Here is a 24,444-nt window from a genome sequence, read left to right as displayed (position 1 = left end):
ACCCACCGGGACGTGGCCCTCACCACACCTCCCAGCACATCCTGGCCCCGCTGGAACATGGTGGCATCTGGCATTCAGCTTGGGGCCCACCATCGCACAGGTGTCCCCAGCGACCGAAGGCCCTGCCTGCCCCTGTGGTGACCACTGTGTAATCAGGGCAAGGACAGCACAGGGCACTTGGGTCTGCTGTTGGGAAGAGCCACCCCGGGTATTTATTCCAGAAGTAACTCAGAGTGAAAATTCTCTCAGCCAGTGGAAAAATAAATGTAATCTGCATTATCGTAAGGGGCAATGACTAACGATTGTTAACACTCGACTTTATTAATTCAAAAACTGTGCACTGAGCACCGCTACCTACTAGACACTAAGTCTCGTCACACAGGGAACTGATTAACGTGCGTATTAACAGACAGCACGCTGGCAAGAAGCCTCGAGGAAGGTCACGTCTCTTCTGAGCAACACTTGTAAGAACACCCTCATGTCCCCATTTAGGTTTTGATCCTTCGAGAAAAAAGTCCCACCTGTGAATTTTTCACCCCTCGTGAGGAGGAAGTCAGAGCACAGCATCCACTCTTCCGTCCTGAAGGCCTGTGAGGAAGGAACTGGGCCCCTCAGAGCAGCCCAGCACCGCACGCGCCACGTCCTGCACGGGGGGAGGAGCGGGGCGAACGCTGGAGCCATCCCCGTGGTCCCCTCGGAGCTCGGCTGCCGAGGAACCTGTCCAGCAGGGCGGCGGCGAGGGTAGGGACCACACGGGGCTCACCGTTTACTCAGGGTGCGACTCTGCAATTCACTTGGTGGAAAAGTAAGATGTATTTGCAGGCGGTGGGGATTCACGCGCCACACCCACCCGGTGGCAGGTGTGACCCCATGGGAGGGAGGGAGCAGTGCGCCCACCAGACCCCAGCGGGCTGGCTCATCACCAGGAAGAGACCCTCACAGCGGGAAGCCCTCACGTCCCATCGGAAGTCCAGACTCGACTGAGCAGCAGTTTCAGAAGTGTGTACACAGCACAGAGGCGAGGGGGAGCCCTCCCGAGACAAGGCCGTCCCCAGACACGCAGCTGACGCCTGGTGGGGGGCCCCGCCGGCTACTTGAGGAGCTTGGCCACGTTCAGGCTAGGAACCACGATATCCTTGAAGATGGGCACGTAGTCTGGACTCGCCTGGGCCGGGCCCTGCTCCAGCGTCTCGATGATGGTCTGCTTCATGTCCCGGCTGGCGTCCCCCCGCACGGCCAGCAGCGCGCCGATGTGCTCGTCCCTGGGGGGGAGGGGGCGTCAGGGTGCAGCCGCGGCCACTCAGCCTCCAAAGCCGACTCAAGCCCCCCGACCCCCGACCGGGCGGCAGGGTTCCTGGAGGTTCACAAAGGCTGGCGGGGAGCCGCTCCCCTCGCTTCCTTCCCCCACACGCAGGAGGGGCCCGGCTCCGTTCCCTGGTTCCACCTACACGCGGCACAGGATCAGCCTCCAGAAACCAGTCTGCTCGGCCACCCTCCCATCGGCGCCCGAGCACCAACTGTGGCCTGGTGACGCCCGGGAACCGGGACCCGCGGTGGGGCTGGCGGGCACCGCTGTCATCTCTGAAACCCACTCTGCCCGCATCACCGTCCGCATGGCATCTGGGGTCCTCACTGGAGCCCGGACCTGCCACACTCACCCAGGAGGCTCCCACCTAATGCCCGGGACCCTCCCTCTCCCCAGCGACCTCAGGAATGTCCCTGCCGCTACCTGATGTCTGGGTATTTGCTGACCAGAGTCGAGACCTCCAGGTAGAGCAGAGAAGGGTCCGTGAGCTTAATGACTTCGGCAACGGCGACGATGGTGTCACAGTGCCCGTCCATCTCCTCACCAAACCCGGCAGCCAGCTTGTGGAAGAGGAAGCGCAGCTGCTCGGCCTCCCGCGCCATGCGCTCGGCGCCCTCCTTGCGCTCCTCGGCGTTCCGGAACGAGATGCGCTTCTGCAGGACGGCCCGCAGGTACTCCTGCACCACGCGCCGGTGCGCCTCGGCGATCATCCGCTACGGGGCACACGGAGAACGGGGTCAGCTGGCATGCGGCCCCAAGGCGAGTCCAGGCCCACGGTGCACGGGCCAGCGCGCTCCTTCCCGTTTCTCATCGATACAAATTTTAGAGTCAACAAAGTAAGCACACCTGAGTCTTTATTACAAATTCTATCTTAGAAAACTGTAGCAGGTTCACCGTGTTTCACGTCTGGGACGCGGGCAGACGCACCGGCCGCACGGCAGCAGCCAGAAGTCGGTACTGCCTGGACACCTCGGATGCTCACGTCCATTCTAGAGAGCCCACAGAATAAAGTACGCCGCGGGGACGCCTGCCTGCAGCCCCGCCAGACACGTCGTTCTGGGCGCGGACCCGCTGCAGAGCAGCTTCCCGTCGGGGGCGAAGGGGCAGGTGCCAGGGCGGCACCCGCTTTACTGAGACCCGTCTGGTGACTCACGGGCCCCCCCTGGGGGATCCGGGTCTATTTTCCTCGCCCTGCCCATCCTGCACGCGTCTCTCAGCTTCTCAGCCCAGGAGTGTGGGGTGTGGGTTCAGTGGGAGGGCTGGGGACCCTGGGCCAGGCCCTGCTCTGCCCCTCACAGGCTGAAGGGCTCCACACACACCACGCCTCGTGCACAGAGGCTAGTCAACGACCAGTCTCTGGGGGTGGTGTGACGAGCTTCTGGGAAAAGAGGAGCCCCAAGTCCACACGTTTGGGGAAGTTTTGGAGAAGGCCGTGGTTTTCTCCGGAGCCCACCCACAGGTAGACGGACACCTGGCCGTCACCCACGAACACGCGAGCACGACTCTGCTGACACGAGGCGCAGCCTCAGAGTCCCAAGAACAGACATCAGAAGCTCCGTGTACCAGGGAGGCCGGGCAGTGAGGGGGACCCCAAGGGCCCCAAACAAGACAAAGCGAGACGACACCCGGTAGCTGCAGGGACTCAGGCGGAGGCCAGGCTCTTGGCAGAGCAAGTGAGACCGCGGGCTCCCGGCCGCTCCAGGAGGCGAGCCATCTGGACCAGGAGTGGCTGAGACACAAGCCCCAAGGACTTCACACACCCGGTTAGATCAAAGGACAGATGCTGAGAAACATAAAAGGTGGAACCAAAAACTACAAAAACCAAGAAATTCAAAATTGAACAGAGCTGGTCCCACCGACCTCTAACCACCAGAGGCTCCTGACAGCTGTGAAGCGACCAACCAGGTGGATTTAAAACACCTGGGTCTCCCTGCAAGCATCACTTTTAATGGCAGGGTTAGGAGAATTTAAGCTTACGAATGAGACACAGATGCCCCCGTGCTGGGGGGTCCCAGCCAGGGCAGCGAGACAAGGAGAAGACACGAAGGTACAAGAACCAGAAATGAAATGACACAGTGACGCTGCTCACAAATGAGACAAGCGTCTACAGGGATGCCCAGAGGACCTGGAGACACGTCCTGAAGTGTCCGCACCCAAGCTCTGTGTGTCAAACCACTCACGCTTCCATAAACCACAAACAGAAAGGCTGATTTTAAAGCAAAACCCACCCAAGGCCCTGAGAATTCCCCCGCGGAAAGCTGCCTGAGCCCCAGACGGGAACAGGGGCATTTCACGGGGCCTGGAGGGGACCCCGACGGCCGGGGACCCTGGAGTCTCCTGTGGGCCCTGTGCTGAGAGCCGCCCGCTGGCCCCCAAGCGTGGACGTGAAGGGGGAACTGCGGTTCCTGCCCAGCCTCTCATCAGAGCCATGGCCACAGCCCCACCCGCCCTTTGAGGGGTCCCTGCTGAGGAAGTCCCCACTACCCATGGGGTTCTGGGTCTGCGGCCGTGTCAGCGTGGCCTTGGACAGCAAGGTGCATGCCCCATCACCCCCACCTCTGCCACCTTCAGACGGCAACGTCTCCGACCTGCCTGGGTTCACAAAACCACCCGTGAACTTCCACCCAAGAACTGATGACACCAAATTCTACATAAGATGCCAGGGGACTCAGGCCACATGTGTGCCCCACACTCTTACCTTTCTATATGGCTTTTTAATTTTGGCAAAATCATTAAAATAGTCTTCCACGGTGACACAGATGATGTCTACAGCATTTGATCCTAACAGCCACTTCTTCGTCATCAGCTCATTGAGATGTTGCTGAAAGCACAGACCACAGAAAACACCCTCATGACGGCCTGTCATCGGGAGAGGCACTTGGAGCCACCTTCCTACGCCCGCCTGACGTTCAGCGATGCTCACGCAGAAACTCTGCAAACGTGTACTTTAACCGTAGACTTGTATGAGACGCAAGGGCGGTATCTGTGCGGACACGTCTTCCCTTATTGACTACACCTATTTGTTGTGTGGATGCTCTGTAATTTGTGTACCCAATTCTGACGAACACTTAAAATGTCTCATTTTGCAATTATAAAGAATGCTGCAGTGAATCTGTATATTTTTGCAGATGAAATACCTAAAACTAAAAGTTATTAGTCAGAAAGTATGCAAACTACAACCTTGACGACTGTCGCCCTCCAAAACTCGTGCCAACTGCCCTCCCATAACTGTGCCGATTCACGGTTCTACACGGAATACGGGAGTCTCGTGCCCTCGACATCACGTGGTAGCAATGTTCTTAATCCCTACCGTCCTGGTAAGCAACAAAAATATTCGGTTTTAATTTGCTTTTCTTTAAAGAGCAGTTAAGACTGGGCACTCTGTTTCCTACTTAGGGCACATGACTCCTTGTTCTGGGAAACAGTTATTCATGTCCCTTGTCTATTTCTCTATTATGTTGTCTTTTTAAGTACACTTTGTTTTCTAAACCATTTCTGAGAAAGTTACAGCTGTCATGAAATGATACCACCCATCACCCCAGGAGCTCCTTCCCTGCAGGACCCAAGCTGACCATGATTCTATCTGTTAAATGCACTCTGGTTTCTGCCGGTTCTATATGATGCTGAGCCATTTCCATACCTTCTGAAGTAAACTTACTTGCTCAACACGCACCACGCCTTGGCTGTGACCTGAATGCACTTTGTTTATGGCTGTGCTCTGTGCCTTTGCTCAAAGCCGAGCCCGGCTGTGTGACGGGCGTGCAGCCCAGCTCGTGCCCTCAAGCAACAATCTGCTGATGGCCATAACCAATCTCCTCTCCAATAGCAGCTTCTACCCTGTGACCTGCTGAGCGCTCTGTCTCTAACGCTTCCTGCAAGGGGCTCTCCTTGACGCCACACCAGGGGAGCCGGCCCGCGGCGCCCACCTCCAGGTCCAGGAAGACCTCCTCAAGCAGGCTGCTGCAGCCCTCCTCAGCGATGGCGTCCAGAAGCCCATCCATGCTCGGCTGGCTCAGAGACACGCCTTCGTCCGCGTCATGCTGCAGATACTTTCTTTTCAAACTGACTATGGATTCTCTGCGAGGAGACAGAGGAGGAGACAGAGGGCCGGTGAGGCCGCCGAGCGCCACCCCCCGCCGGCCGCAGCCGAGCACCCCCGCCCCGCGGCCGCAGGGCCCCCGCTCACCTGAGGGTCCAGCAGTTGTTGATGAGCGCGATCATGTACTGCACGTAGCAGTGCGGGTGCTGCCGCTTCCGCAGGTGCTCCTCCTTGTACAGCTGCGCCTCCTCTTTGTACCTGGGGGACACACGGCCACGTCAGAGCAGCCTCGCAGCACGGCGCCAACGCGCAGCCTAACAATCACATTCTGCATCGCTAGCATCTGGCCAGACGAGTCCTCAAAAATAAAGGATTCTAGAGGGGGTGACCTATGCTAATAGAAGTTGATCATTTAAAAAAGATTATTAAAAATTAATTTCGTTATTAGGCTTTGAAATATGGCTCAGTGTTCTGATTTTACAAATATTCTGAAACATTTGTAATTGGGAGAGTATTATTTTGTCTGACGTATGATTCAGCTAGAAACTCATACAATAGTGTTTGGGACACAATCAAATGTTAGATAAAATGTCCTTTTCTGAGACTTTCCCTGAAAAAATCAAACTAAAAATAAATTAGACTCTTTAAGATGTCAAGAAAACAACTGAGACGGCTACATACTTCATTTTTGAATTTATCATGGAGATTCTCAAACATATATGGGAGTACAAGAAAAGCACAACACACCGTATAAATTTGTATGCGTTTTCAATAGATGCGAAGGAAGGAGCAAACTGAAAACTGGCAATTAAAGGGAAGTAATCAAGCATTTATTCCACCCTTCTGTCCAAAGCATGATTCAGGTAACCACACAGCTGAGGCTGCTGAGGCAAACATCTACTTTACAGAACAATACCAACGGGATGACTAACTCAGGCCATGACCCATGGGTGACAGCTGACGGGGATCCTAAGCAGAGGCCCGGCTGTCGGCACCCGAGCCACAGGAGCAGGCTATGGGCAAACAGTAAGGAAACACGGAGGAGCCCCACGGCCTTCAGAGCCAACCTGTGGTTCGTGGGCAGACGGCAGCTTGAGGCCAGGCTGGAGGACACTGGACAGGAGGGTCTGTGCATCTCCACAAGCCAGAGGCTCAGAGCGGGAGGGGCTGCCCTCCGGCACCACAGAGTGCAGGCCTTCTGCCAACCCGGTCTGAACACACAGCTATAAACAGGTGGGTCTGAGACCAGCGGGAAAACCCAAACACAAACCTGGTGTCAGGCGGCCCCCACGGAACGCTCCTGACAGATCGGTGCGTTGACGGCACTGCAGTTAGGGTAGGGAATGCAGGGGATGAAACGCCGCAGCGTCCGGGATTTGCTGTAAAGCACAGCTGATCCCTGAACAACGTGGGTTTGAAGTGTGCAGGTTCACTTACACGTGAACCTTTTCAGCCAACACGCACCGCAGCACTGCACGAGCCGAGGCTGGCTGATCTGGGGGTGCGCGACCACGGCAGGAGCGCCGACTGCAAGCTTACGCGTGGATTTTCAGCCGCACCGGGGGTTGTCCCCTCCAGCCCCCACGTTGTTCAAGGGTCAAGTGTACTTCAGCAGAGCGAGGGGGAGGAGAGCCAGATGCGGCAAGGGGGGCTTTACAGGCAGCTTTTGATCTGGATGGTGGGCTAAGCAGGTGTTTAGGCCATTCTTCCTACCTCCGTATACATTTGAAAATCTTCTTTGTGTACAACTTGGTGGGGGGGCATCCCTGTGGAGGGCACCCCGGGGAATTGGGACAACAGGAAGGCTGACTGAAGGAGGTCCCCAGCTCCAAGCCTGCAGTAGCACCAGCCCACTGCTGAGAACCCCACACCATCACACCCGGGACCCCGGGGGAATGCAACTCATTCAAAAGGCAGATAACGAGAAAGGGCTTGACTTCTGACTAACGGAAGAAGGTGACTACAGTGAATCCAGGCTTCAATTCTTTTTTAATACTAGCCAGGTTGGGATCAACACAGTTTTCCTCTCCATTAAAAAAAAAAAACCCTACTAAATTAGCACACTGGCAAGAATACATACCTACTTAAAAAAGAATTCATTTGCTGAAGACACAAAACGAGTACCTTTGTTTTCAAATCTTCACTTATCTGAGCAGCGACTTGAAGGTTCTGTTCAAACATCTAAAAATTGGAGAACTTATGAATTCTGATAGAAACTCACGAGGGTGCAGATTTCCCATTATATAAACCCCCCACCTGTTAACTGGTAGTCAGGACAGTCCAAATTCAGAGGAAAAAATGACGCCAGGTGAAAAATAACAAAGTTACTTAAACAAACACACAAAACTTTCTTACCAGGTAAAAAAAAAAAAACCCAGGGAATCATTTCCTAATTCCCTGCAAACAGGCTGGTCTCCACAAGGGGGACACGTATGTTCTCACGGGGAGACAGGGAAACGAGGGGTCCGGGGAGGGCGGGTGTGGCTGGGGTCACACGGGTACCAGGGGCTGGGCTGTGGTTTGCGATGTGGGTTTCTTAAGAAGCGCTAGGAGGACACACGCTGGAGCTGGGGGGCCGGACGTGGGAAGGTGGAGAAGCACCAGAAGGCAGAGCTCACCCCACGTGGTCACCGGACGTCAGCTTCCAAAATAAAGGAAAGGTGAAGCCCAACACGTCATGGACTAGTGGGATCACCCAGAGCCTGGCTAGAGCCCCAGCTCCATGTCAGCAGAAGGAGAGCCCTCCAACGCGGCTCGGCCCTCCTACCATCAGCAATGTTTCTCGAAGGAAGGGGACTGGACAGGCCAGACAAAGAGAGCAGGCTACCTGTAAGAATGCACGATGACGCTAAAACCCTAAAAGACTCCTCCCAAAGTACGTCAGATTAGACTCGATCGTGTAGCATTTACGAAGACAAACCTTGGCCATTGCATCAGGAAATAAGCAAATTCAAATTTGAGCATCAGACACACATAACACATAATTAGCTTCTGGTTTGAGATCAAAAACCATTAGGAGGGCTTCCCTGGTGGCACAGTGGTTGAGAGTCTGCCTGCCAATGCAGGGGACACGGGTTCGAGCCCTGGTCCGGGAAGATCCCACGTACTGTGGAGCAACTGGGCCCGTGAGCCACAACTACTGAGCCTGTATGTCTGGAGCCTGTGCTCCTCAACAAGAGAGGCCACGATAGTGAGAGGCCCGCGCACCGCGATGAAGAGTGGCCCCCGCTCGCCGCAACTAGAGATAGCCCTCGCACAGAAACGAAGACCCAACACAGCCAAAGATAAAAAAAAAAAAAAAAAAAAACCATTAGGAGAACAAAAAACATTAGGTTTTGCGGCCGTGGGTGAAGCTACTTGGCAAGTCTGAGCCTCGGCTGCGCAGCATCAGAGAGAAGCAGGTTCTCTCCGCCGGCAGCAACTGCGTGCATCTGGGAAGCCCCCGAGGCCCGGTACCTGGAAGACGATGGCGGGCAGTGTCGTCTGGTAGTAGCCGTCCTGGTCAGCCTCAGGTTCAGTCTCTTTCACCCAGTCCTTCCTGTCTGTTTCCAGGGCTTTCCGCAGCCAGGCAATGATGTTTGACTAAGCAGGAGGAAAGAACAGAACCAGGCTTGGAGTCAACAGGCCGCTCTTCAGTGGAGCAGCTGCAGAAGCCAACACCACCCCCTGGGGATCCCAGGCCCCACACAAGGGAACAATCCACCTCCACGCGCGGGACCCCGCCAGTCTCCCTCAGCTTAACCTTCTGGACGGCGGTCATGCTGGAGGACAGGCCAGGTCAGTCAGGACAGGGAAGCACGAGACCTACGTGCCTCTGGCAGGCCATTCACGGAGACCAGACCCCACGGCCGCTACCCCAGCCGCCCCTGCGTCCCAGCACGGCCTTGGCGCCTCTGTCAGAGGCTGCCTGGTGTCAGGCTCCCCACGTCCCAGGAGCAGACCTGACCACCTCATCGCACCCTCGGACCCCCGAGGGCACTGGGCGGTACCCCACCCCCACCCCCTGCCGCCCTCCCACTCCCAGGCTCAGCGCTGTGAGGCGGGCAGGCGCCACGGCACATCCAGGACGCCTCCAGACCCGACTTCTCAGAAAGAGCCGCGCGTCCTCTGGAAGCCCGACGGCCAGATGGGTCCTGGCTGCAGCCCGACTCGGCCCATGTGGGCCCACATCCCTCCACTCACTGTCAGAGTCGACATGTAGGTGTCGAGCAGCTCGGCGACCACGTCTGGAGAAAGCAGGGGCTCCAGGACCCCGACGTCCACGTCCGGGGCCAGCTCTGCGTTCCCCATCATCTCTGCACTGCGGGCACAGGCGGGAAGGGAAACAGGAAGCCCTCAGGTGGGTGGTGCAGTTCCCCGTCCCAGGGGCCTGCAGGGCAAGGTTTGCTGGCTCCACCCACGGTGCCCTGAGGAAGACCAGGGCCTGGCAGGTGGGAGGTCCCATGAGTTGGAGAACAGACAAGCACTGAATTTAGAAACATAGGGCACAGGCGCTAATGCCGCTGGTCCAGCAGGACGAGGACCAGAGCGGAGAACACCTGACGCCCGCAACCAAACGCGACTCAGCAAGTGAAGTGTCAGCACTTCCAGCCTATGGGGCTGAAGAAGGGAGGAATGTGAACCAAGCTTCAGAAAACAGTTTTCATAAAAAACAGATAAAAGCCAGGTATGCGGCTGGGTTCCTAAATGTCCGAGGCTGATTGCTCGGATGACCCCTAAGTATGGATTCAGAATGACAATCCTGAGTACTAACAGCTTGTCCTCCACTCCTAAGACATCCAAGGTCTTCCTGAGTGAAAAAGCACTTCATGAGATTCTGCAAATACTAAGAGACCATCTACAACTTAAGATTATTTCTGCCCCAAGAACCTTAACTCCGCATGAAAATGTTTCTAGCGTGAAAGCGGTCCAACTTTTCCCATAAGAAACTCCAATACGAAAGGATGTGGTGACCAACGAGAAGCCGTCAAGAACTGCCAAGGACAGAAAAATGCTTACAACATGGCGAGTGGAAAACAAAATCAAGGCCTAGAACCATGCAGGTCACACAAATGCGCACCCCGAGGTCTGGCAGCCGGAGCACGGTGAGGGCCCCGACCCCAGTTCAAGTCATGCCCCCCCCCCCCGCCGCAAGGGCCATGTGACCCTGGGCGTGTTCCTCCCTGTGCCTCAAAACGAAGATGATGGTGAGAGGTCTTCCTCGAGGGTGGCCTGACGACAGGATCACGCGACGGCAGTGGAGGGCGGCACACAGGAGGCGCCGAAGCCCAGGCCCAGCACGGGGAAGCAGAGACAGCGCCAGCCACAATGAATACGATGTTTTCTTTCCCTTTATGTGTTTCCGTGTTGAAATGTACATATTCTCTACCACAAGCAGCTACCAAAAAACAAACAAACACAGACCCCAAAAATCCCCAAACCTTACTGCAAAAACGAGAGGTTTCATTAATTCTACACACTAGCACAAGACAGGCTAGAATAAGACGTGCCTTCCTCTCGCTAGCGAACCCTAAGAGTTTCAGAATGCCCCACCACTGGCTTGTTTTTCAAACCCTACCTCAGAGTAACGCCCGCGCAAAGGGGCGCACAGCCCTTTCAGGAAGCGACAGAGCGTCAAGGCTGAAGTGCCGAAGGGCAGCCGACAAGAAACCAGACTCGGGGGGGGCGGAAGCCGGCAGGGGCAAGCTGCCGTCTCCTCAGCAGCACGAGACTCTGTGCGGGTCTCGGGGCCTCCTGGGTCCACGTGTCCTCACCTGCCCAACAGGTGACACCACCTGCTCTCAGTGTCACCGCGAGAAGGCGGGTCAGGAGTGCAGGAAACGCAAGGCCGAACTGCTCACTACGGACGGACCGGCCAGGGCACAGGCTCCACCGAAATGCAAGAGCGTGCACACGACCAGGGGCCGGGCCCGACCTCGGGTCACAGGTGGACCAAAAGGGGACGCGTCAGCCGGAAGGCAACGCCCTGAGCAAGAGGACTCGGTGGCCATTTAGAAACGGCCAGTACGCTTCGCCCCAGGAAACAGGAAACGCCAGGTACACAGGTGGAGTTACCTGGTGTAAGTGTTTAGGACCCAGGTCAGCAGGCTCACGATCTCGTTTGCTTCCAGGTCCTCTGCTGCGAGCTCCTGCATCCGCGTGCTTAGAGCCTGGTGGTACACGTTCAGGAGGCTCCTGAAAATCTGGTAGCGAGGAGGAAAGCACTGCACCATCAGGCTCCGGGCGACGAGGAGGTCGTCCAGGACACACTTCCTTATGATCTCCAGGTGGCGCACGAGCCACATCCTGTCAGATTCCCTGGTGTCCGCCTGCGTGCCCTCGATCCTCGTGGTCACGGTTCTGTCCAGGACGGCGAACATCTTCTCCTTCCAGTTCTTGGGCCTTCCAGGAGGAACGAAGCCAGTTTGCTTCTTTCGGTCAAGTATGCGCCTGTCAATCTTTTCTTCCCTTTCGATGATCCTGACCACGGAGACCAGCAAGGTGGGGTCGCGGCGCACGGTGACCAGGGACCGCTGCAGCACCATCCACAGCTGCTTGGCCAGCTCGTCGGACAGCGCCTGCGTGCTCCCGAAGTAGCTGTGGATGAGGCTCATGTCATGCGCGTTCCCGCTGTCCATGCGGTACTGCTCGTACATCAGCCCGTCGCGGGAGCACTCCAGGTCCATCAGCTTCCGGTGGGCCTGCAGCAGCGCCCCTTGCTCTATGAGGTCCTGGGTCTCCCTCACGATCTCGGGCACTGCGGGAAAGGCACAAGATGGTACCGTGAAAAACCACACAAAGGGCCATACGGGACTCTGGGCAGTGGGGACAAGGGTGACCAGCAACCTGTCTCCCACCTGGACAGCTGCTGCACTGACAGACTCCATCCGAGTACCTGTTTTGGAACTCTGGAGTCTACTGAAGGCATACAACTTCCAGGGAAAGGTGTGAAAGTAAGGTGTGGTTAATACTGGTGCATTTCAGCTCTCAGCACCAGCAGAAAAGTAGAAACTGACTGCAAATGACCCGGAGAGGCACAGGCTCAGAAAGACCTGAGAAGACCCTGAGTTTACATGTCAGCCTGACCCTCTGCACAGACACAGCCTACGACAATCAAAACAAAAACAATAAACAATCAGCATACCCTGGCAAAGAGGAAAACCTGATTTCCAGAGTCACATGTAATTAGATTCGAATGTCCAACGTTCAGCAACAACATCACAAGGCATACGAAGATGCAGGAGAGAACGGAGATTCAAGGAAAAAATAAACCAACAGAAATCATCCCCGAGAAGGACAGACAGATGGTGGACTAGACAAGCCTCTGAAGCAAACTCTTCAACACGCTCAAAGAACTAAAAGAAAACGCGCAGGAAAGTATACGAACTGGATGGAAAATTTACTTCCAATTTTCAAAGCAGATTTGATCAAGCAGAAGAAGGCAACAGCAAACCTGAAGACAGGAAGGAAGTTATCAAGCGTGAGGATAAGAGGAAAACAACTAGAGAGGAGCGAACAGAGCCTAAGAGGTCTGTGCGGTGCACACTGTGGGAGACCCAGAGGAAGAAAGAAAGATGGGCAGAGCGACTACAGGCACGCTGCGCTTTACCGTGCTTCGCTTTACTGCGCTTCACAGACGCTGCACGTTTTACAAACCGAAGGTCTGTGGCAACCCTGCATCAAGCAAGTCAATCAGCACCATTTTTCCAACATCATTTGCTCACTTCGTGTCTCTGTGTCACATTCTAGTTATTCTTTCAATATTTCAAACTTTTCACTATGATTGTAAGTGTTACGGTGATCCGTGATCAGTCACTTTTGATGTTACTACTGCAATTGTTTTGGGGCACCGAGACTCGTGCCCGTATAACATGGCAAACGTAACTGACAAATGTGGTGTGTGTTCTCACTGCTCCCCGTGCTCTCGCCCTCTCCTCAGGCCTCCCTATTCCGAGACACAAGAATACTGAAATTGGGCCGATTAATAACCCTACAATGGCTTCTAAGTGGTCAAGTGAAAGGAAGAGTCGCACATCTCTCACTTTAAATCAAAAGCTAGAAATGATTAAGCTGAGTGAGGAAGGCCTGTCGAAAGCCGAGATAAGCTGAAAGCTGGGCCTCTTGTGCCAAACAGTTAGCCAAGCTCTGAAGGCAAAGGACAGTTCTGGAAGGAAATTAAAAGTGGTACTTCAGTGAACACACGAATGGTAGGAAAGCAATACAGCCTTATTGCTGATATGGAGAAAGTTTTAGTGACTGGACAGATCAAACCAGCCACAACATTCCCTTAATCAAAGCCTAATCCAGAGCAAGTCCCATTTCTCTGAAGGCTGAGACCGGTGAGGAAACTACAGATCTAAAGTCAGAAGCCAGCAGAGTCTGGCTCATGAGGTTGAAGGAAAGCAGCAGTCTCGATAACACAGAAGCCCAAGGTGAAGCTGCAAGTTCTCCAGAAGATCCAGCTGCCATAACTCATGAAGGTGGCTGCACGAAACGACAGGTTTTCAGTGCAGACAAAACAGCCTTCTATTGAAAGAAGGTACCATCTAGGACTTTCACAGCTAGAGAGAAGCCAGCGCCTGGCTTCAAAGCTTCAGAGGACAGGCTGACTCTCTCGTTAGGGGCTAGTGCAGGTGGTGCCCCTAAGGTGAAACCAATCTTCATTTATCATTCCAAAAATCCTGGGACCCTTATGAATTATATTAAATCTATTCCACCTGTGCTCTATAAAGGAACAGCAAAGGCTGGATGACAGCACATGTCTTTACAACATCATCTGCTGAATATTTTAAGCCCACTGTTGAGACCTACTGCTAAGAAAAAAAAGATGTCTTTCAAAACATTACTGCTCATTGATAATGCACGTGGCCACTCGAGCTCTGACAGAGGTGTGCAACAACATCCTTGTTGTTTTCACGTCTGCTAACACAACATCTACTCTGCAGCCCACGGATAGAGGAATAACATCGACTTGCAAATCTTATTATTTCAGAAATACATTTCGAAAGGCTACAGCTGCCATAGATAGTGATTCCTCTCATAGATCAGGGCAGAGTCAATTGAAGACCTGGAAAGGATTTACCGTTCTGGAGGCCATTAAGAACACTCATGATTCATGAGAAGAGGTCCAAATACCAACATTAACAGGAGTTTGGAAGAAGCTGATTCCGACCCTCGTGGATGACTTTGAGGGGTTCACGACTTCAGTGGAGGAAGTAATGGCAGATGTGGTGGAAACAGCAAGAGAACCAGAATTAGAAGTGGAGCCTGAAGATGTGACTGAACTGCTGTGATCTCACGATAAAACTTTAACACATGCAGAGTTGCTTCTTACGGATGAACAAAGAAAGTTCTTAAGATAGAAACTACTCCTGAAGTTTAAAGATGCTGTGAAAATTGTTAAAATAACAAAGGATTTAGAATATTACATAAACTTAGTTGACAAAGCAGCAGCAGGGTTTAAGAGGATTGACTCCAATTTTAGAAGAAGTTCTCCTGTGGTAAAATGCTATCAAACGACATTGCTGCTACAGAGAAATCATTCCTGAAAGGAAGAGTCAGTCAACACAGCCAGCGTCACTGCTGTCTTATTTAAGAAACGGCCGCAGCCACTCCAGCCTTCAGCAACCACTGCCCCGATGAGTCAGCAGCCACCAACGCTAAGGCAAGACCCTCCACCAGCAAGAAGATTAGCACTCACTGAAGGTCTGGATGACAGTCAGCATTTCTCAGCAATAAAGTATTTTTTATTTTAGGTATGTACATTGTTTTTTTAGACATACTCGTATCGCACACTTAATAAACTACAACACAATGTAAACATAACTTATATTCAGTGGGAAACCAAAAAATTCGCATGACTCGCTTTGCTGAGATAATTTGCTTAACTGAGGTAGTCTAAAAACGAACCTGCATTATCTCCAAGGTGTGCCTGTATTTTAAATAATGGTCAAAGACTTACTAAATTTGATGAAAGACATAAATATAAACATTCAAGAACTCAACAAACTCCAAACAGAAAAAACTCAAAGAGACCCAACACCAAGACACATTGTAATCAAACCACAGAAAGCCAAACACAGAGAGAGAAATCTTGAAAGCTGCAAGGGAGAAGCAGCTGATCACATACAAGGGATCCTCAGTGGAGTATCAGCAGATTTCTCTTCAGACTTTGAAGGACAAAACGCAGCCTGCTGGTAATATTCAAAGTGCTAAAAGGAAAAAAACCTGTAACTCAAGAATCCTATATCTGGTAAAACTGTCCCCCAAAAGTGAAGGAGAAATTAAGACATTCCCAAACAATAGCTGAAGGAGTTTGTGACCACTGGACCTACGCTGTGAGAAATGCTAAAGAAGTTCTGCAGGTGAAATGACACCAGACAGCAACTTGAAGCTGTGGGAAGAAATGAAGTTCTCAGTAAAGGTAAATACATGGGCAACTGTAAAGCCAGTATTATTGTAACTTTGCTTTGTAACTCTTTTTGTTTTACATAATTCAAGAGACTAATACATTTAGAGAAAAAAAAAATTAGTCCAAAGCTAGTACTAATAGAAAGCCAGAATAGCTGTAACTCTGGTTTATAATTCCACATTTTACTTTCTACATAATTTGAAAGACGAACGCATTTTTTTTAAATAGCAACTAGTCTATGTTTTTGGATACACAATATATAAAGGTGTAGTTTTGTGACATCAATAACTGAAAGGAGATGGGAAGTGTTGTATAGGAGCAGAGTTTCTGTATGTTATTGAAGTTACGCTGGTATAAATTCAAATTAGTGTTATAACTTTAGTATGGTAAATGTAATCCCCATGGGAACAAAAAACGATAATAGCTATAGAATATACAAAAAAAGGATTGAGAAAGGAATTAAAACACTTTACTACAAAAAAAAATCAACTAAACAAAAGACTATAATGCAGAAAATGACAAAATAAGGGCATACAGAAAACAGTTGGGAAATGACAGACTTAAGTCCCTCCTTACCAGTAATTACTTCAAATGTAAGTGGATTAAACTCTCCAATCAAAAGACAGAGACTGGCAGAATGGATTAAAAACACATGATCCAACTTTACGCTGCCTACAAAAGACTCACTTGAGATCCAAAGACACAAATAGATTGAAAGTGAAAGGATGGGAAAAGTTATTCCATGCAAACAGTAACCAAAAGAGAGCGGGGGTGGCCGTACTAACATCAGACAAAACAGATTCAAAGTCAAAAAAGGTTGTAAGAAACAAAGAAGGAATTTTATATTAATAAGACGTTCAATCCAGTAAGAATATACAAGTATAAACATTTACACACCTAATGACCATCAAAATATACGCAACAAAAATTGACAGAACTGGAAAAACAGACCGTTCTACAATGATGGCTGGAGACTTCAATATGCCGCTCACAATAATGAACACGACCAGACGCAAGATCAGTAGGGAAATGGGACTTGAACCTCACGACAAACTAACTAGATCTAACAGATGTATACAGAACACTTCACCCGACCCAACAGCACACACAGTCAGTCCTCTTAAGTGCACATGGGACATTTTCTAGGGCAGACCATACCCTTAGGCATGAATTAAATTAAATCATTAGGAATGAATTCATTTAAACCATGAATTAAATCTCAATAGATTTTAAAAGATAAATGTCATACAAAATATCTTCTCTGACTACAAATGGATAAAGTTAAATATCTGTGATTGACAAAAAATTCACAAATTTGTGGAAATTAAGCAGCACACTCTTAATCAATGGGCCAAAGAAGAAATTACAAGGGAAATTAGAAAATACTTAGAGACAAATGAAAATGAAAACACAACATACCAGAACTTACAGTGCTAAGGGCGAAGTACAGCTATAAACACTTCAGTTAAAAGAGAACGATTTCACGTCAACAACCTAGCTTTACAACTTAAGGAACTAGAAAAAGAATCAACTAAACCCTCAACTACAATGGAAAAGAATATGAAAAAGAATATACCTACATATATGTGTATAACTAAACCACTTTGCTGTATACCAGAAACTAATACAACATAAGTCAACTATACTAATTTTTTTTAAAAAAGTTCTTAGAAAAAAAAAAAGCTAAACCCAAAGCTACCAAAAGGAAGGCAATAATCAAGATTAGAGCAGGGATAAACAGAGAATCGAAAAACACAACAGAAAATCAACAAAACCAAACGCAGTTCTTTCAAAAGATTAACGATTGACAAATCTTACCTAGATGAACTAAGAAAATAAGAAGACTCAAAAACTAAAATCAGAAATAAAAGTGAGGACATTACTACCAATTCTACAGAAATAAAAGGGATTATAAGAGTACTATGAACAACTGTACACCAGCAAACTGGATAACCCAGATGAAGTGCAGATTCCTAGAAACACAAAACCTAAACCACAAAGAAACAGAAAATCTAAATAGACCTATAAACTAGTAAGGGACTTGGGGGAGGGGGCATGGGGAACTATTATATAACGGCTGCAGATTTTTTTTCTTTCAGTTTTATTGAGATAGAATTGACACTGCACTATATAATAAAGTTTCAATTTGCAAGGTGAAGAGTTCTAGAGATGGATAGTGATGGTTTCACAACGATACGAAAGCACTTCATACTACAGAACTGTGCAATTGAAAATGGTCAAGATGGTAAATCTTATATTATGCATATTTTATAATTTGTAAAAGTGTGGAGAAAAAAACAGGCTGTGTGCACAACACTACTGAATTACAGGCAATGAGAAAAGTCTGAAGGGAGCCAAATAAGCACAACATCTTCCCAATAAAAACATACTCCTAACAAAAACCACATCTACATCACAGCCTCATTGTTCATCAAAGGAAGAAAATTATTTTCAACCTCTGTGGATGGAAAGGTAGCTTTTTGGTCATTTGGCATTAGCGTCCAAGACTGGAAGAAGATGTCAGTCAACAGGAAATTATAAGAGGGAAATTAACTAAGAAGGCTGGTTGAATGTCATGAAGGAGATTGTGGCAGGTAGACTGGACCAATTCCAGGTCGTCCACAGTCACCAAGAGGAGCTGCTTCCAGAGCGCCCACCACAGTTGGCAGTGCTGTGTCATTCATGGGGGGGACGGAGAAGGGCCCCGGGAAGCTGAGCGTGCACAGAGGGGCGGGGTCAAGTACTCAATAATGCTGCCCTCAGACATGCTGCGGTTCATACGTGGTGGGCTGGTGGGCGGAGGGGAAGAACTGCACCAGGTTCCACTCCGGGGTGGAGCAGAGTTCGGAAGGAAGCGCAGAAAGAACTCGCTGAGACCAGACACCAGATAAAGGCAGGGAAGGGGTCGGACCATCCCAAGGCTTCGGGCTGGGATGATGACCCTGACAGCGGCGAGGGGACGAGGGGACGAGGGGACGAGGGGACGAGGGGACGAGGGGATGGGGAACGAGGGGACGGGGCGAGGGACTAGCTCCAGGGGGTGGAGCACAAGCGAGGAGGCTGTGCCGAACACAGCAGGGCACCCTGTGCTGGTGACGGCTGACGCTGAGCCCACTGTTCCTCCCGCCAGTGAGGTACTGGGACAGGCTTCTGAAAGGGCCCCTCCCGCGCCCCCACCTTCCCCACCAGCCCCAAGGACTCCCACAGGCCCAGCTCCCATGGGGACTGAGACTCCAGGGTGTGCCCTATCCGCCCCCTGCCCTGCCCCCAGCCTGCGACCCGTGCACACCCTTCCTGTCTGGGAACTGCGCCCTCTCGTCCCGTTCGCAGCGCTGCTCCGCCCGCAGACCACGAGCCTGACCGCGAGCCGTCCCGCGGGCGGCGCATCTTCATCCTCCAGCACCTGGCCGAGCCCCGCTGAGCCACACTGCAGCTGAGGGAACCATGCTCACGCAGCGCTTGCTCAGTTACCCGTTTCTGTGCCTGTCCTGACCATTTCAGAACCACAAACGTTCTACCAGCCTTTATTTGCTCAACTGACCATCCGCCTGTGTTCAAAATATGAACCCAACTGTGCAGGCAGAAATCACCCCTCTGAGCAGGGCGACGACATCTGCAACTGCCCTGCGGCACCCACAGGGCAAGGAAACGCACACGTGAGTCGTGGGAGAGAGCGCGGCCGTGGCCCGGCTACCTGAGAAGATGTTCTTGAGGTTCTCCACGGCGGCCGCGAGCTGGCTGTGCCGCACGACGGCGTCCTTCACAGCCTTGAGGCTCTCGACGGTGTTGATGCTCTGCCTCCAGTCCTTGCTGACGTCGGCCAGGGACCGCTGGATGTCCTTGACGTCGCTCAGCGCGCTGTGGAGCTGGCTGAGGCCCGTGCGCACCCCGTCCAACTGCGACTGGATCGCGGCCTAGGGAAGACACTGGGTGGGTGAGCAGAGCTGGGATGGCCCCGAGCAGACCTTCCCCAGGAGGCTCAGAGTGTAGAAAAGAGGCGTTTCAGTAGTAGAGAACAGTCAATGCCCACAGACAAGACAACAAAACGCAACAAGGATTCCACTGATTCATAAGGTAGCTTTTCCTTTTTCCCATTGCTTCTTAGAACAAAACGTTTTTAAAGCTCTGCTGAGAAAACCTCACAACACCCATCATCCAGCCCCTTGACCTGAGAACGCCAGACTCCCCCGTGGGAACACCCCGAGTCCCGGGCCGCCCCTTAAGTGCGGCCCTTAGAAGGACTCCACACCACCTCTCAGGCACCCCTCAGCCTCCTCACAGGCCTTCACTCAATGGAGAAACCGTCAGGACTCGCTCATCAGCTTGAGCGGAGAGGGTTTTCCTGCCATTCGGCCAGAACCAGACTCCGCTCCAGGACGGCCGGCCCCACGACGCAGAGCTGGTGCACCTGAGATCCAGACTCACTCTGAGAGCCCGTGGCAATGCCACCCAGTGAGCCGTACAGTCAGAATGGAGAGGGCGTGAAGGAGCAGCAGGTGGATGGGAAAAGGAAGGGAAAGGCCAGGGAGCACAACGGTGCCCAGGAATACCTTTCACCCACGAAACACTAAGTAGCGTTTAGAAATAATGATTTCAACAAAACACAACAACTGTTAGCTAATCCCACAAGTTCCTAGAACAGATTAAAATTCTAAATAAGGGCTTCCCTGGTGGCGCAGTGGTTAAGAATCCGCCTGCCAATGCAGGGGATAGGGGTTCGAGCCCTGTTCCGGGAAGATCCCACATGCCGCGGAGCAGCTAAGCCCAGGTGCCACAACTGCTGAGCCTGCGCTCTGGAGCCCAAGAGCCACAACTACTGAAGCCCCTGTGCCTAGAGCCCGTGCTCCACAATAAGAGAAGCCACTGCCATGAGAAGCCCACGCACCGCAAGGAAGAGGAGACCCCACTCGCCGCAACTAGAGAAAGCCCGCGTGCAGCAATGAAGACCCAACACAGCCAAAAATAAACTTAAAATAAATTTAAAATAAATAAAATAGGCCTTCCCTGGTGGCGCAGTGGTTGAGAGTCCGCCTGCCAATGCAGGGAACATGGGTTTGTGCCCTGGTCCGGGAGGGTCCCACGCGCCGCAGAGCGGCTGGGCCCATGGGCCATGGCCGCTGGGCCTGCGCGTCCGGAGCCTGTGCTCCACAACGGGAGAGGCCGCAGCAGTGAGAGGCCCGCATACCGCAAAAAAATAAATAAATAAATAATAAAATAAAATAAAATTCTGCATAAAAACGTAGCAGGTCTACACTATTTTTTTTCCTTTGTTTTTTTTTTCTGGCTGCGCTGGGTCTTCGTTGCTCCACGTGGGCTTTCTTCTAGTTGTGGCGAGCAGGGGCTACTCTTCGTTGCAGTGCGTGGGCTTCTCACTGCGGTGTCTTCTCTTGTGGAGCACAGGCTCTAGGCACACGGGCTTCAGTAGTTGTGGCTCGCAGCTCTAGAGCGCAGGTTCAGTAGTTGTGGCGCACGGGCTTAGTTGCTCTGCAGCACGTGGGATCTTCCCGGACCAGGTATCGAACCCGTGTCCCCTGCGTTGACAGGCAGATTCTTAACTACTGTGCCACCAGGGAAGCCCTAAACCATTTTTTAAATTGACATGAAACTGTTTCATATTAGTCCAGCAGGTCTTTGGCTGCTTCACTGGTGCAAGTGAATGAGCCTCATCCTGTCTCAACAAACCTGCACTCACCTGGCCGCTAATGTTTTCGAGTGGAGAGGTGACCTCACTGCCCTGTCAGCATGAGAAGTAACCTTCCTAAAATGCGCTCTCGAGTCCTCAAGACCGCTGTGCTGCCAGTCAACTACAGCAGGCCACGGTCTCAACGTTTTTACAACTACACCAAGTGTGCGTAATTTTAATAAAACCTCCTCTCTCCGCGTGAATTAAGTTGAAAGCCAATCCAAATCATACAAGATCGATTTTCTTTCTTGCCTCAGTCTCCCACACTCTAATAAACGTGCCGAGCTCTCCTCCTTCCTGCCCCAGGGCCAGCCTACTACAGCACATGCCAGAACGAGCCAAACAAAATGCTCTCTGGATACGCTCTGCAGAAGAGCTTTTAATGAAGAGAAGCTGTCATTCTTCTAGCGTTCTTTAAAAAGTTAAATGGACATTTCTGGGTGCTCAAAAAGGTTGTTCCTTTGGTGTTTTCAACATTCCCCCGTCTTGTCTGTCAATCTACTGATTGGCAGGATACTGTTGGAAGGAACGTGCTAAGTCAAGGTACGTTCAAGGCTGCCCTCTTCCACGTCATCACAAAGTCCAGTTGTTAAGCAGGAACCAGAAACTTGAGATAAAAGCCTGTGTCCCACCTGGGAGTGAAGCAGGTACCCATGGCCACTCAGGCCTCATACCTTCAATCTGGCCTCCACAGAGGCCTTCTTCCGGGCCTCTCTTCGGCGATACTGCTCCACTTTGTCCAGCTGGTCCGGGCGCTGAAGCATCCCAGCAACCCTCTGGACCGCTGTCGCAACAGCCTCCCGGTCCGTCTCCTTCATGGCTACAAAGCTGGCAGAATCTCTGCGCCTGTCATGCTAGAGGCATCCTGTGTCCATAGGCAGAGAGGGAACAAGAGGGGGAAAATGTGTTAGGGAGGTAGAAAAGTCAGCAACAAAACTTAGCCCCCTCCACCAACAGTGCTGTTCACAGCGGGGCTCTAATGAGAGCATTCGAGATCATTAACCCAGTAAACCTGAAAGAAAGTTGAACTAGGATTATGAACTGCTCGATAAGCAATACAAACCTTCAGAACACAGTTTTACCTTTACGCGGACCAGAGGCGATTACAGGTATAAGATATTGACATACAGACAATGCCTCTATGGGGCATTGTCTACGACTACTCATCGTATCAGATGTCAGTCTCCAGGGCACTTCTCTGCCCCAGATAGGGCCAATTTCTCATTTCCAGAGCCCTCACACCACCCCTTTACACACCAGGGGACAGGGGTGGGGGCCACGCCGGGACACCTCGTGCACACGTGGAAGCACAGGGACAGCACGCACCTTTCCCTCCCTAGCTGAGGTTCCAGCACCCGTCCTACCATTTCCCTCAAAAATCACTGTCTGCAGCATCCCAAATTCCGTTTCCTACTGCTTAACAACCCTAGTCAACAAAGGTGAGAGGGCAGAAGGCACTCTGCTCAGGTGCAGTGCACGGGGCACAGGTGCTTGGACACCAAGCACACCTGCCTTCAGCGCCAGCTCCACCAACATCCCAGCCACGGAACTAGGGACACCTGGTGAGCGTCTGGCAGCGGAGGACTGACTTCAGCTATTGGCCGCCCGTCTCCACGCGTGTTTTCTGTGCAAAATTCTCAAAGACATTTCTCACCCCTCCTCACACGCTTTCAGAGCACCACCCAAGTCCGCGCAGGCCCCCGAGGGCCCTGGACACGAGTGCCTTTCGTGCACGCCCACGGAGCGGGGCTGCGGCGCCATCCCTCCTCGCCCCCTTTCCTGATCACAGGCCCGCGCACAGGGCCGGACACCCGGGGCGGCCGCGCGTCTCCCCGCCCGCCACCCGCGCGCGCAGCTCTGCACCTGCTTCCTCCCTCCTCGCGCGGCGCGTCGTCGGCCCCTTCGCGGACGAGAGCCCGCCCCCAGGACCCCACTGCCACCCGCACCGCCTCCCGGCCGCGCCCGCGCCAGCCGGAGCCCGGGGAAGGGACAGCGGGTGGCGACCGCGACCACCGCCCGGAGACCGCCCTACCGCAGCGGCCTCACTGTGCGTGCCGCCGCCGCCGCCCGGAAGTGAGCCGCCGGCAGGCACTTCCGCTTCCGGCCTCGCGACTGGAAGGGTGGGGTCTGGGCGGTCCCGACGCTGCGTGCCCGGCGCGCGGGGTGAGTGACCTGGCGAGCTGGCTGCCGACGGGTGCGGCCCAGATTGGTGGGTACCGCGCGACCCGGAGGGAGCAGAGCGGGGATGCGGCGCGGCGCGGCGCGGGAGGGCGCGAGCGCACACACACCGCACGCACGTAAACACATACCACAGGCCCACGCCACAGACACGCACGTGTAGACGCACCAAACATTTGCACACCACACCCAAAGACACGCACCACCCGTATAGACACAGCACACACAGCAGACACACACCGCACAGACACATACCACATACAGACATGCCACACACATACGCACACGCCACGCACACACGCCATAAACGTACACACACACACCACACCCACGTGAGCACACACAGGCACACGGGGGCAGGAAGGTGGAGCTGTGTGAGCCCCCAGTTGCTGTGGCCACGTACACCAAAAATTACCAGTCAGCTGATTAGCGGATCACGTTCCAAGGGCCAGGACTTAAGCACCGTACTGACTGATGGCTGATCCCTCTATTACGTCATCTGCACCTAGTAATTTATGAAAATATAGCGCCAAGCTGACAAATGAAGAATGTAAACAAAAGTTAAAATTATGTTTCAAATTCTAACTATAAAGGCAGTTTGATCATCCTCAGTGCAAGAGTGGACCAGGGAAAACAAACGACAAAGCCCGAAAAAGCCATACTTCCCAGGTACTGGGATCCCAGGGTCAGGAAAGGCCCCCCAAGAACACATAGCTAGGGGCCTGCGCTTCACTTGGGTTTGGTGTCCTCCTCATCCTAGAAGCTCTCACTGAAACTCACTGCTCAGCAGAAGCAAACCAGGAGCGTTTTTAGAGAGGCCCTCCAACCTTGGCAGGAGTAAAGAAGGG

At 52.4% G+C, this 24,444-nt stretch overlaps 1 protein-coding gene across 5 annotated transcripts; it reads right to left on the bottom strand.

The window, feature by feature from the left end:
• Nucleotides 1-296: 296 nt before the first annotated feature.
• Nucleotides 297-23,486, bottom strand: EXOC3 (exocyst complex component 3). 5 transcript variants are annotated; one of them, XM_060146801.1, is made up of 12 exons: nucleotides 23,451-23,486; nucleotides 22,093-22,283; nucleotides 19,430-19,649; nucleotides 11,400-12,081; nucleotides 9,528-9,645; nucleotides 8,802-8,927; nucleotides 7,426-7,526; nucleotides 5,493-5,603; nucleotides 5,233-5,383; nucleotides 4,005-4,127; nucleotides 1,730-2,019; nucleotides 297-1,262 (listed from the first exon to the last, which is right to left on the bottom strand). In XM_060146801.1, exons 2-12 carry the CDS (start codon nucleotides 22,234-22,236, stop codon nucleotides 1,091-1,093), a joined length of 2,238 nt encoding a protein of 745 aa, XP_060002784.1. In that variant the 5' UTR covers nucleotides 22,237-22,283; nucleotides 23,451-23,486; the 3' UTR covers nucleotides 297-1,090. The 5 variants fall into 5 exon arrangements, with proteins under 5 accessions (XP_060002784.1, XP_060002788.1, XP_060002783.1 ...); XM_060146805.1 differs by lacking the exon at nucleotides 23,451-23,486 and adding an exon at nucleotides 23,282-23,421; XM_060146800.1 differs by lacking the exon at nucleotides 23,451-23,486 and adding an exon at nucleotides 22,927-23,249.
• Nucleotides 23,487-24,444: the final 958 nt, after the last annotated feature.

The sequence above is a fragment of the Lagenorhynchus albirostris genome, chromosome 3 (assembly GCF_949774975.1).
Source record: "Lagenorhynchus albirostris chromosome 3, mLagAlb1.1, whole genome shotgun sequence".
NCBI lineage: Eukaryota > Metazoa > Chordata > Mammalia > Artiodactyla > Delphinidae > Lagenorhynchus > Lagenorhynchus albirostris.
Note: the sequence above shows the minus strand (reverse complement) of the source record. Positions and strands in the feature narration are given on the sequence as shown.